This window comes from Aphis gossypii, chromosome 2 (assembly GCF_020184175.1).
Source record: "Aphis gossypii isolate Hap1 chromosome 2, ASM2018417v2, whole genome shotgun sequence".
In the NCBI taxonomy this organism is placed as follows: domain Eukaryota; kingdom Metazoa; phylum Arthropoda; class Insecta; order Hemiptera; family Aphididae; genus Aphis; species Aphis gossypii.
This window is the reverse complement of record NC_065531.1, coordinates 72,365,338-72,378,824: the sequence shown is the minus strand read 5'-3', so window position 1 is coordinate 72,378,824 and position 13,487 is coordinate 72,365,338. Positions and strand designations below refer to the sequence as shown.

The 13,487-nt window shown below is 26.5% G+C and overlaps 1 protein-coding gene across 1 annotated transcript; it reads left to right on the top strand.

The window, feature by feature from the left end:
• Positions 1 to 6,949: 6,949 nt before the first annotated feature.
• On the top strand, positions 6,950 to 8,841 carry LOC114125883 (coiled-coil domain-containing protein 137). The gene is made up of 3 exons (XM_027989685.2): positions 6,950 to 7,117; positions 8,018 to 8,504; positions 8,574 to 8,841. Exons 1-3 carry the CDS (start codon positions 7,041 to 7,043, stop codon positions 8,817 to 8,819), a joined length of 810 nt encoding a protein of 269 aa, XP_027845486.1. The 5' UTR covers positions 6,950 to 7,040; the 3' UTR covers positions 8,820 to 8,841.
• The last annotated feature ends 4,646 nt before the right edge of the window (positions 8,842 to 13,487 follow it).

The window sequence follows — 13,487 nt, the reverse complement described above, 5'->3', positions numbered from 1 at the left end:
GTTGGGTTGTCAACTTCTGTTATCTTCGTTATCAATTCACAAATGAATCATAGCAGGGAAAATGTTCACTGCTTATCACGATTGTAGATAACTACATCCGTACTATCAATGACGTCATTATGGCGTTATCAATTTTTAATAATTTTAATTTTCCTGAGAAAAGAATTAAAAAAATTGGTTGTGACATGTAGATAAATCATTTTTTTGTAGGATGATTCACCAAACATGCTTACTTACTTTATTATTTGTTTTTGAAATTTTTAAATATATTTAAGAAATACGGAACATTTTTTCAAATATACTTAAAATTTTTGCACCTAGGTATTAGCCATTAGGTAAGTAGATACTTATAAAGATTGTCCCATGGAAAATATGTAAATTTATATTATCTTGTGTGCACAAAATATGTATAATTCGATTGCCAAAAAAGTATTTTCGAAAAAAGATTTGTTGTTGTATTTTCCTTACAAGTATATTATATAATATTTACATACGTGACACAATACGTAAAAACGTATACGAATTAACGAAAACAATAATATTATTATCTTAAAACGAATGCAATTAACATTAACTTAAAGTTATCTTTCATATGCGTGTTAGTGAATGTACTAAAATATGATGTATATTATATATATTACGCACACTCAAATTAGTTGAAAAATATATATAATATGATGAGTATCGAACTCTGCTGAAAAATATCATCGCCGGTGAAAAAGGGCGAAAAAATTGTTGGATTATATATACTGAGACGTGTTTGTGCTTTCGACAGTAGTCTTAAGTAAGTTGGGGTGAACCGAATGGTATGAGCATATATTGCCCGGTGAACGTGGGTAGAACTTTGAGATGATACGCTTCAATAATAATTGGTTAAGGATTCACTAAACACCGAGAAGTACCTAACCAAATATTGAAATATACCACTGTGATTGACGAACTTTACTGCTAACGATTATATTATCGATTATATAATATGGTGGCAAATATTTTTATTATTATTATTTATTATCCGTTATCTACGAATTATTTTATTATGTAGCGTTTACCTCGATACCGGTTGTACAACTACTGTCTATATACGTTCAAATAACTGTTAGTGTAATTGTGTGTGTTAAACCACGTACGTTATGACTTATGATGAGTGTCAATAAGCGTAATCTCCCGCCGTGTGAGTAAACAAATTGTTTAATATATAGAATAATTAACAATTATAATATTTAAAGAAAACCTTTTTTTATACAGTCCACAGAAATGTTGAGAGCAATAAACACTACACGGGTTATTTAATAACTTCGATACCACGTCGACGATACGATAATAAAGATAATATTATTATTGTATGCTGTCGCGACGAATTTTTCGTCTGTGCATCATAAACGGAAAAACCGCGGTAGGAATGCGTGACCGATGTCCGATACCATAAACGATGTATAATAATTAATAGTTTAATGCGAGACGCGGTTCAGGGCTTTGGTATTGTGACCAAACGATGGACGACGGCGATACGGTGATGGGTACTTAGTGCCGGCGATCGGATACAGACATGACCGAAAGGACGAATATTATTGAGGATCAGACAGATATTCACAAGTGTAAACTTATACATACCTACCTATAGGTATTTGTATTTTATTTTCAGTGAATAATTTATTTAGATTCTACGTAACGGCTTTGGCTAGAAGAGACCGTGTTTTAATTTTGTTTGTACATGTGTAGGTTCCTATGTTTTCGATTTAATACATTTTATAGTTTATTCTTTATGTTATATTGTAAACTGATTTGACTTTTTATTATGATTTTTGAGCCACAGCCCACAATGACTAGTAGGTTCTTTATATTATTCTTATTATATTTATGTGTGAATGTTATTTATTAGTTTATTACCATATTGTTGTATGGTAACAATGCAACACATTCTAAAAATACTGTATTGTATTCCAATTTTTAATACATTACAAGAGTACACAAACAAACACTTATGTTGCTATGTCTAACATAATGTATACATAAACACACAATTCAGAATTCACTCACCTAATTCATCATTATTAGTCATGTAAACCCAATCACTACTGCTAGTAGTACTGATTATTAATTAACATCAGAAGTCAATAGTTAATAGTTTAATACATAACATAACAAATATTTTTTATTCAGACAATATCATATATGGTTATGTGAGAACAGTAAAAAATTTTCTGTGAGTAAGAAATCGAAGGTCAAAGATTGTGTAATCTTCCTATAAAAATGGGTTGTGACTATATATTAAACTTTTTACTGTACTGTGGTTTTGCGTTTGTGATGAAATAAATTACTTCAAGCGGAACATTTTCGTTTAAATATTTAAAATCTCCCTGAAAAAGTGGATGGATAAAATATACTAAATATATATACTACTTCCGCTGTTCCTGTCTAAGAGTAGGTATAATACTAGCTTGATATATAGTCTTTCCACTAATTTCCACTACGGCACTTTATCAAGGTTAATAAATAAATATACATAGCAAGTATCTATTAACCATGGTTGTGGTATGAATCCCGACGCTGTTACGGATCATGGATCATGTTGTATTGGTGTTTATAGTAAAATGTTAACCGTTATACGTATCATACACGTTAATTTTTGTTAAGTAAATGCTTAGGTATCGTCTAGCTCGGTGACACTTAACATTAACTCATCACTCATAGTTTTTTGTTTTTACTATTAAACGAATCAGTTATAACGTGTTTCCATCATAAGCGCAATTTAGCGCAATTAAGGAAAAAATGAAAATGTTTACGTATATCTAATTTTTGACAAAATCGATTTTATTTATTTTTTTTTATGCAAGTAAAAAACAAATAATTACTGTCAATACTTGAAATTAACTCTAAATGATTTCACTATAATTTTATAAGAAAAAAAATTAATTTGGTATAAACAAACGGCTGCGAATGAAAAATCTATCGAGAACTTTGTTAGTCCAAACTGGCGTAAGAAAAAAAACATAACGGGATTATAAACCCATATCAACGATAAGGTAGCAAACGTGTTTTTCTATTTTTTTATTAATTACCTTCAGTTCTTTTAATAACACGCTCGTGAGAACAACGATCACTATGCTATTGGTTACGTAGATAAGTAGGTAATATAGTATGGGTAAGTATAACACTATATATGACTTGTACCGGCAATCAACTTCGTATAATATGACACGCATCGACCGTGTGTGTACGATGTGAAACGTATACTTAGCTTTATTTGCAGTCGCCGCATCAGTGTTCGGGATTAGCAAACAAATACTATCGATTATACAAGATTAATTGTGTAGGTAAATCGCATGTGAATTTGTGTTTGTGCGTATAGGTGTTACGGTGTTTGTGCCTACTCTTATAAAGTTATAAATATTATTACAATATGTACAACGCAATAAATTTTATAAGAGCCATATTTGCGTTGCTGCGTATAGCAAAATAATAAACAACAAATAATTCATTAACTATAATACCTATAAGGCTATAACACGTTTAAAAAGTACCTTTATAGCCCTTTCAGCATACATTTTAATAATAAAACGGCACTTGTTCTTCGAATAACAAAAAAATGTTGAGACACATAACTATCACGTCATATAATATAATTAACAACCGATTTATTTATAATAATACAATTTTTAACCCCCCTCCATAACTCATTTTTAACGTACAGTTAAATTTATATTAAAGTTAAAATATTACCTCGGATCAAGCATGTGTTAGTGAGAAACAATTAATGATAAATATATGCTGATATATGACAGCCTACCAATCAATAACTTGGATAACTAAAATTGGAAATTGAAATAGTTTTCTCCTATACTAGTTACTACTTATAATAAAAACTCAATTTAAACATCTATGTTTACTTTTATTAGTATGTATACTAATCAGTATACTTCTGAAAACCCGTAAGACACTCCTTACAATTCAAAATCAAAATCAAATGATACGAGTGATACGACTGTCAATATATATATTATCATCTCTTTTCCAGAGAAAAATAGGATTCTCTAAACATTTTAGATTCTAAACGAAGTGATGAATGTATTTTATTTCGAATATTATATATGTCATTCTTTAGAACATATAATCTTAATTTTAAATGCACGCGATTATATCTTCACTTTAAAAATGACGTAATATGATAAGTATATACGAGGAAGTCTAACAAAAGTTCTCGCTAGTTCTAAACCATAGAAAATATTAACTTAATCGTCTGCCAGGATTTATTTTAATGTCTAATATTACATGTAACATATTTAGTCAAAATTTGGCGTATTCTAAAATAACCTAACCTAGTCGTAACTACGGCTTAAAATGTTTGAAAATATGATAATGTTAACATTTTTATGATGTTGGGATGTATGCAATTTCTTTGATGAGTATTAGTTTGCGTGTAATGGAGTACTAAAACAAGTAATGAAAAGTAATGTTATTGTATTATTATTATATACTTTATACTTTTTAAGGATAATTTTAAAGGAAAAATCATTTTTACAGTATTGAAAAAATTACTTTAATGTAATTGGATAGGTATTATGTTGTATTTAATATTTATAGCTATTGTTTTAGAAGGTAAAATAATGAAATGAAAAAAAAGTGTTGCATTTTTTATAATACTATACATAATTTGTACGATATTACTGGATTACTCGGGTTTATCCGGCGCAGTGTACTGGCAATTTGACTACATTGATGCGTAGATCAACACAAAACAAATTAATATTAGTGTTAGTCGAACGACCACGAGTGTGGAATATACTCACGGCCATATCGTTTTAGCGCGTGCCCTTTGTAGTCGCCCAGCGGTTAATCGTCATTCTTTTGAAAAGCGTAGCTATATTTGTCGCTTTGGTAGCCACCCATACCGTCCGTGCGTGTCTGATTTCGTGGACACTACGGTAGAATTAAAATCGGTACCGACAGCAGAACAAGCAACATCCAAACTTCGTTTCCTATCGGTACTGGGGGAGGAGTTTGTGCTGCTGGCATTGCGACAAACTCGATTGACCGTACATAGGTGACGAGTAAGATCGATCTCATCATTTCATCAAATCTCTGTACTAGTGTAGTACGGTGGCATAATTTGATCATGTTTGTAGGGGGGAGGTGAAATGTTTTTATATTTTACCTATAACTTCCTCTCCCCTGTAAAAATAAATTGTATTTATCATAAGCATCTCCTTTCAGTGCAGTAAATATATTTACACGTGATACGGAAACAAATAATTACAAAATATTCAATAACATACAATAATATCAATAAATAAATATAGTTATAACCAGTCTTTTTTTTAGAAAAAAAAGGTCAAGCGGGGATAAGACACTCAAATTCCCCCCGTAATTACGCCACTGGTGTAGTACTACTCTCATTATTAACGTAACCAGAAGAACCAACTTTTGTCGATCTTTAAGGAGTGTCCTCCTCAATCATCCCGATATGATATTTTATGAAAAGTTATGCAACAGGTTATTTGCTAATAAAAAAAACTGCATTTGATCGTTATGTATTAATGCTAACACATAACTATATATTATATTAATGGCGTAATTCTGAGTAGTTTTTTTTTTATAAGTGCTAAATATATTGCATATTTTTCACACTAATCACACCAACTTTATTTTCAAAAAGCAAAATTAGAGATATATTGAAATTAAAGAAATAATATTAACAACTAATGAAGAGTCATTTAGATATATTCCTAATACCTACTAATTATTATCTATTATCTATCAGTTTAACATATTGTAAAATAAATACATTCATCATTTCACTCAGATTCTAAAATGCGTTTATTACGATTAACATAGTACATTCATAACGTAAGTGAATTTATCATGCCTATGTATTGCGCCTGCTGTTTTAAATATTAATTTTCTTACCGATACCTGAAATATAATATCAAATATGGTTATTTTTTTTATTATTATTGATTATTTGTAATTAGGTATACCGACGAATCAGGCAGACACTTAAATTATAATTTCAATAATATTGTTAGTACCTATATTTAATGTTAATAGTTAATATTATCAGCAAAATGCGTATTACATATTAATATATTATTATGATGTACAAATAAGTTTTAAATATTATTACATTATGAATAAGCCAACATTAATTTATTATTAAGAAAGAATAATTTTAATAAACGTTATTGGCAATCACTCGACAACACTTCAAAAATAAAATTGTAATTATATTATTTTATAATTTATAGTTAGATTGGAAATCATGTATATGTATATTTGTTATAATTTTATGCATAATTAGAGCTTAATACTATTGTACTATAATGATAATATTACTGTATAGTGTATACTGTATAGTATAGTGTATTTATATAAATCGGTACTAACCTGCCATTTTCGTTGGATAATTTTTTAAGTTTATTCGTGCTCAGAATAACACAACTCATGTAGTTACCAATTAATGATATGATTAAAATTAAATAGTATTATATTATACTCAACTGCTTTATGACTCTATATCTGTTTTAAAAAAATATATAAGTACTAAGAAGAGAATAAAATACTTGTGGAAACAATATTTGTAATTTTTAATTTGAATTCGATATCATGATAAATATCTTAAGTAACTAGTACCTAAGAATTATTTTATTTAATTATGTCTTTTTCATAGTAAGTTGGAGAAACTAATCTTTTAATGAGTATTGCATTTTATTTCTTATTTGTCATGGATAGTATAAGGTCTATGCATGGTTATAGTGAGTCGTGACTACTGACTATTCGAATTCGTCCACATTAATTTGCGAATAATTTGTCTTTGACGATACCGATATATTATGTAAACGGGTTTTTTAGTCTCGTGTAGAGTGGTATAATTTAAACGTTACTAACTTCAGTACAAAAAAAAATGTTTATATCACAGAATATTTTTGTTATTGTTTTCTACTGATAAGTGATAACACATTGGACCAACGTGCTTTTATTTTGATTTTTCTAATTTTTCGTTTATCTGCTTATTTTAATTAAATTGTCATTTATATTCATGTATAATGGCACGTAAGTTTAAAAGTAAAAAACAAAAGAGAGTTAAAGACGTATTTGAACAAATTTCCAAACGTAATGAAGAGTAAGTCAGACATAAAATTTAATTCGAATTTTTTATTTAATCAACAACTATAATAATGTAGTTTTCTGTTTCTTTATATTCTCTGTGTAAAAAGAAAATTTTAAGTTCCTAACTGTGAACATTGTGAATATATTTCAGCAATTTATAATATTTTAAAATGTTAAATTAATTTATTCACAGTAACATTTATATCTACTGAATTTTACTATAGTACTATAAGTTTTACAATTTGGGATTTGCTTGCTTAGATGTTGATTAAATTGTACCTATATGTATTAATATAATTTAGTGTTGGAGAATCTCCAAGACTTCTCCTCTCATGAAATGACAAGGCTTCTTTGGGGGCGATGTACCATAAGCACCACTGTTAATTGAGGCACTGAGGCACCACATCGATTATAATTATATTATTATGCACTAATTGCTATGTATTAATGTATATTTTATGAATGTTATCTATACATTAGAAGATTATTTACCAATTAGTTGCCATATTAATTTAAAATACAAAGTGTATCTCCAATTACTTACTAGATCTTATAAAAATTGAGCAATTGGCATTGAATCATTAAATAACATTTTCTTTATATGTATTGTATTATAATTATTGTAGGTATAGTAATTATAATAATTGAATTCATAAACAACTTTTTTCTGTCATTTTTAAACTGCTCAGTGATCATTTAAATACTCCTTTAAAATATATTTTATAGTTATAAAATTAATAACCAAATATACCTAAGTTGAAACAGTGTTATTTATAAATCTGATCAGAATGTATAAGTTACTAAATTTAAAATTAGTTCACTTCTACTAGAAATGATTTTTGATTACATACTAATAATAAATCTTTATAATAATTATAATGTGGTATAAATTAACATTTTTTACTGAATACAGGTTAAAAGGAAAAACTAATGAGCCTCCCAAAGATCCTAAACGTCAAGATGTGCCTCGGAGTTTACGTGAATTTATGCAACTAAAAAAATTAGCTAAACGTGATCTTAAAAATAAAAATCAACCATATATTGATATAGGAAATAGAGTAAAAAAAAGTAATCAAAAGTGTGCATTTGAACTAGAAGAAAAACCTGAACAAACACATGTCATTCGGGAAAGTGGAGTTGTTGTTACTGAACCTGTAGTTGTTCAGACTGCAAAAGAAAAATTAATACAAGCTAAACGTAAAAGACAATTAAAAACTAAATTAAAAAGAGATAAAAAAAAAGAGAAAAAGAAACAAAAACTTGACGAAGAAACACAAAATAAAGCAGAACATGCAACTGAATATATAAAAGACAATATTGAATTTGGAGAAACTGTACATTGTCCTCCAAATTTGACTGTAAAACCTAGAAAAGCAGTTATTAATGATTTTGAAAATAGAGTAAGTAAAATAATCATAATCTGTTATTTATGTTTTACCTTACTGATTATTAATTATATTTATTTTTAGCCTGGTCGAAAAGATGACTTGTTCTTGAAATCCATGTTAGCAGATACTGTCAATTCTGCAAAGGCAAAAAAAATAAGTGATGTCATTTTAAAGAAACCTAGTAAAAGTGCAATTCAACGTAAAGCATTTACTGGCAAACGTAAAGCATTGTCTTTATCTGATCGAAGGATAATTGAAAAAGAAAGAGATTCGGCTGTGTTAGCATACAGACAATTAAAAAAAAATGTAACTAATAAAACTGAATAAAAATAGTAATATTTATATTAAACATTTTTTTAAATTTATTTTAGATAGTTTATTACAATAATATTACTATATTTGATAGATTTAGGTTTAATTTTATTTTAAAAACCTGAATGCATATTTAATCTGTTTTTATAAACAATAAACAGATATTAAAAATATATTATGAATTCTTTGATAATTCTGACATAATAAATATTTTTCCTGTGTTTCAAAATAGTTAAGATTCGTATTATTATAATTGGTGAAAGTTTATTTTCTAATTAATTCATTTTTGATCTATGTTCTATAGGATGACAATATTTAAACATGATATCTATTATATTTATATATAGAAATTTACTTAAAAATATTTTTAATTTTTTTTTACAAACTAAATGAATATTGTAATATTAAACTATAATAGTATAACTATTAGGTAGGTGCTCACTAAATTTAAATGCTGATTTAGAGTTATGTATAACTACACTACTGCATTAAATAGTTTATAACATATTATAATGGTAGAAAAAGCACATATTTTTATAGTATATATGTTGGGTGTTTGCATGTTATTCAATAAAAATATGATGTCATTAATTTAATTAATAGCTATCTAACTGTTGTAGAACGTTGATATTATAGGACAATTAGTTGGGATGTATGCTTCTACAAAAAATTAACCACATGAGTCGGGCAATGCATACGCTTGTAATTTAAATTATAATGGAAAATGCAGTCATAATACATACTTGTACCATAAATCTTAATAAATTAGCTGTTCTACGCTAATTAATTGAAAATAGTAAACATCAAGAATTATATTGATGTTTAAATCAATTAATTCAATTCAAAGGGAAGTGACAAAAATGTATTATTAGTCATACAATAAAAACAAGCATAATTAAGTAAGATATTTGTGTCATCATTTGATGTCGCTGAAATATTATATTATGAAGGCATATTTATACTAAAAACCTATATAATAGATAGTCTACTTATTTCATATGACCTAAATTATATTTTATAAACTTGTTGATTAACTAATGACGAATTGTGAGAAATAAGCTTTTCTGATAAGTAAAAAGAATAAAAAAATTAGTATTGACAAGGATACTTAACTATTTTATGAATTTGATATTTAGTTCTTAGTTATTTTTACTATTTACTGGCAACTGATTATCTGTAATGTACATGGTTATGTACAACATACATATTATACATTATATAAATTATATAAATTAAATTCTGTGACATAATTCATGGTGGACCATTGTCAATTGTGACATCTCTTCCTGTAGCAATATAATCATTACTTGAACCTTTGGTTTTAAATATTACTGTGTAGTTACAACTGTAAATGTGGGTTATTTTTTAAGAAAAAAAATGAATTGTATAAGTAAAAACTATAAACGTATAATATTGTAGATATATGTATACTGTATAGTGTATTATAGACACTAGACTCTAATTCATATTTTTTTTAAACTATTTATCAAATATAGTACTCTTCTAGATATAATATTCTAACTTCATGGATTTAACGAAACTGAGTATTTATTTTGAAAGGTTTAAAAAAATTAAATTTAGCTCGCACAAGTTAAATCAATCTTCAAGGCTCTTCTTTAGAATCTCATTTTTTTTTCTGGTTTAAAACATATCGACTTATTTTACACTATTTGCTTCTGTACTCGCATCTAAAAAGCAGAGTAGATGTTTTTCTTTTTGTTTATTATTTTGTTAGTGGGTCGACAAATAATTCTGGTGAAAAATACCACAAAATATGAGCACAGATTTTTTAATTGACATTTCAGATATATTTTTATCAATTATAATTTATAACAGATATATTTTCTGGTTGTTTAAAGCACTTTGTAGATTAATCAGGCTTGTCAAACTCTTCAACCTCTATGATAGACTCATAGCTTAATGACCAACACAGAAGTTTGCATAAAAAAAAAATAAATAGGTATAGACTTCAACTTTTTTGTGGGATGGGTAACCTTTTTCCAAACCAATTGAAACTTTTTGCTCATTACTTTTTAGTGTATATAAACAAAGTTGAAAACTTTAATTCAAGAAAAGATAACATTAGAAAATTGAACCTTATAAACTAAGATCACCCTAATATATACCTAACTAATTTACCTGTTGAAATATTTAAATTAGAATTTATAAAAATGTTATATTTATTGATTGTAAAGATGATCAGCTACCCAAACATCCAACAATTTAAATCAATTTTTAAAAAATCGAAAATCTTGGCTTCTAAAATGTTTATCGTGTTTTAATAGGTGTATTTACATTCATAAAAATTACAAGGGTCGCAAAATTCAAAAATATGTTTATTGGAGTGACTGATTCTTTCATTGTTCCAATTTAAATTTTACCAAACGATTTATTTAATTACTAAATGGATTTTATAACTACCATCTGCTACTTATATAGCCATTATATCATTTTATTTGTACAAACTAACAGGCAGTTTAATTTGAATTTTATGACGCACTCGATTACAATCATAATTTATAATACTCTAGCTAATTGACGTTTATTTTTATATTTTTAAATTGTAATTAATTATATTGGTTTTAGTAATGATGATTTTGTTATGAACAATAATGAACGATATTTTATTGACTGACATAGTGACGTTAGACTGTTTTGTACAAATATTTATAATTATATTTTGTTTATGACTTGTCACTGAAATTGTAACTCGGGTCTATAGGTTATGCGAATCTAACAGTAACTTGAAACCAATCATCTACTCTGAATAAAATAATCAATATAAGTAGCTTTTAACTTGTAACTGCAGATAAGTACCTACCTAAATTATTGTATCCAGTTGTCAGCTACTGTCAGTTGCGTTAAGTAGTAGGTACTTGTAACTATATCTACTCTACCTAACTTATTACTTAACCAAGTATACAATAATTTATATTGATTATAGTTCTAATTTCTAGAAAGATTCTAATGATTGAGAACATTATACTTTTTCGGACAAACGATCTAGAACACTTAAAATTCACAATGAACTCGCCACTTATCGAAAATAATAATAATACCTAATAATAGGTTGAAAACGGATTTATAATATTGACATAAATCAAATTATTGACTAGCTATATCAAACAATTTAGCACGTAGAATTAAATTAAATTGAAACTTTAAGTGTTACAAATAATAATAATATTTATTTTTTATTCATTAATTTATTTTATATGTAAAATGTGTAGGACAATTATTAAAAATTATAGTTATAGCTCATAAATTATAATAATTATAATATTATAAATGATGAGGTGTAATAAGTTGTATTATACTTTATATGAATATGTCATTAATTCCTGAATAGTTTTAGCTGGTATAGGTAATATAATTTTATTATTTAAATAAATTAATTGCTTTTTGTATTCTATATTTATTTGAAAATGTGTTAACTATATATTGTTTTTTCACTTTTTTCGATAATTATTATTATTATTATTTTTTTTTTATCTAATTCTATATAACTTTAAAAACGCATCTTCGACTTCTTCATGATTTAAAAATTGAAGACTACTTAATAAATGATTTAATAAGTGATTTCCTTAGGTCATAAAACTTTTTATATACATTATGATATTTATTTGGACAAGTATACAAAATGAGCTCAATTCTAAAACGATTTCATAGTTTGATTTCTATAAATACTAATAATAAAAAATATCATATAAATTGCGCTATTAACATATTTTATTAAGTAGTTGCCATACGAGTTGAGGAATTTTGATATTATACTTGTTAATTATTGATATAATAGTGTGAATTAAGGGAAAAATAATTAGGGATCTTTTCCTTAAAATGTAAGTCCATCTCTATCTATACGTCTAAAGTCTAATGTATGTATAGGTCTTAAAAATTGACCGTTCACTGCTTTTATTTTTAATATCTAGGACCTAGATACGTACTTGTACTTAATGATAACTAATGAAAAGATTTGATAGTACCCAATATTAATAATGATATAAACTTCTGTAATTCATAGTTAAGGTTAATCCTTTCATTACGTAATTAAAATAATATATCTATATTGTTTAGCAAATAATGAATTTTTATCTCGTACCTTGTAATCTATTTTATTATTTTCCATTTTGCCGTGACGACTATCTGTATGCAAGGTCTGCGATGTGCGTAAAAGCCTCCAATATTTAATTTGTGAATTTCATTTTATAATTTGAAATTCCAAAAAATATGAAAAACCTCAAGTATAATATTATATTCAAAATTTTATTGGGATTTATCTGCTGAACTTTACTGTTTTTGTAAATTTGAAATAAAAGTATTTAAATAATAAGAGCTTTCATATACAAATTATAAATGAACAGATATTTAAAAATATTTGAAATGTATTTATATTTTTGTATTTAAATATGTTTATTTGGGTACTCGTTAAAAAAATTATTTAAATACTTTTGTATTCAAAAATTGGAATAATTAGTTATTATAACTTTTTTGAAAAGTATTTTTTTTTACCATTATGAAATGGAGTGAATGCAATGTGTGTTGGTTTGTAGTGGGGATGCCTTATAATAACTTATTTTATACGAGATGCTGCTCTGGTAATTAAACTTGAAATTAAAAAAAAAAAACCTTGTCGTGCTAATGTACGATTAATTTCATGCGGTTTTTTTTTTAATCAAACACAAA

Bases quoted from the DNA above. Each gene is read 5' to 3' on its own strand.
- LOC114125883 (XM_027989685.2), top strand. From the start codon at position 7,041: ATGGCACGTAAGTTTAAAAGTAAAAAACAAAAGAGAGTTAAAGACGTA. The intron at 7,118-8,017 runs GTAAGTCAGACA...TACTGAATACAG, and splicing joins ATTTCCAAACGTAATGAAGA to GTTAAAAGGAAAAACTAATG. The intron at 8,505-8,573 runs GTAAGTAAAATA...ATTTATTTTTAG, and splicing joins TTAATGATTTTGAAAATAGA to CCTGGTCGAAAAGATGACTT.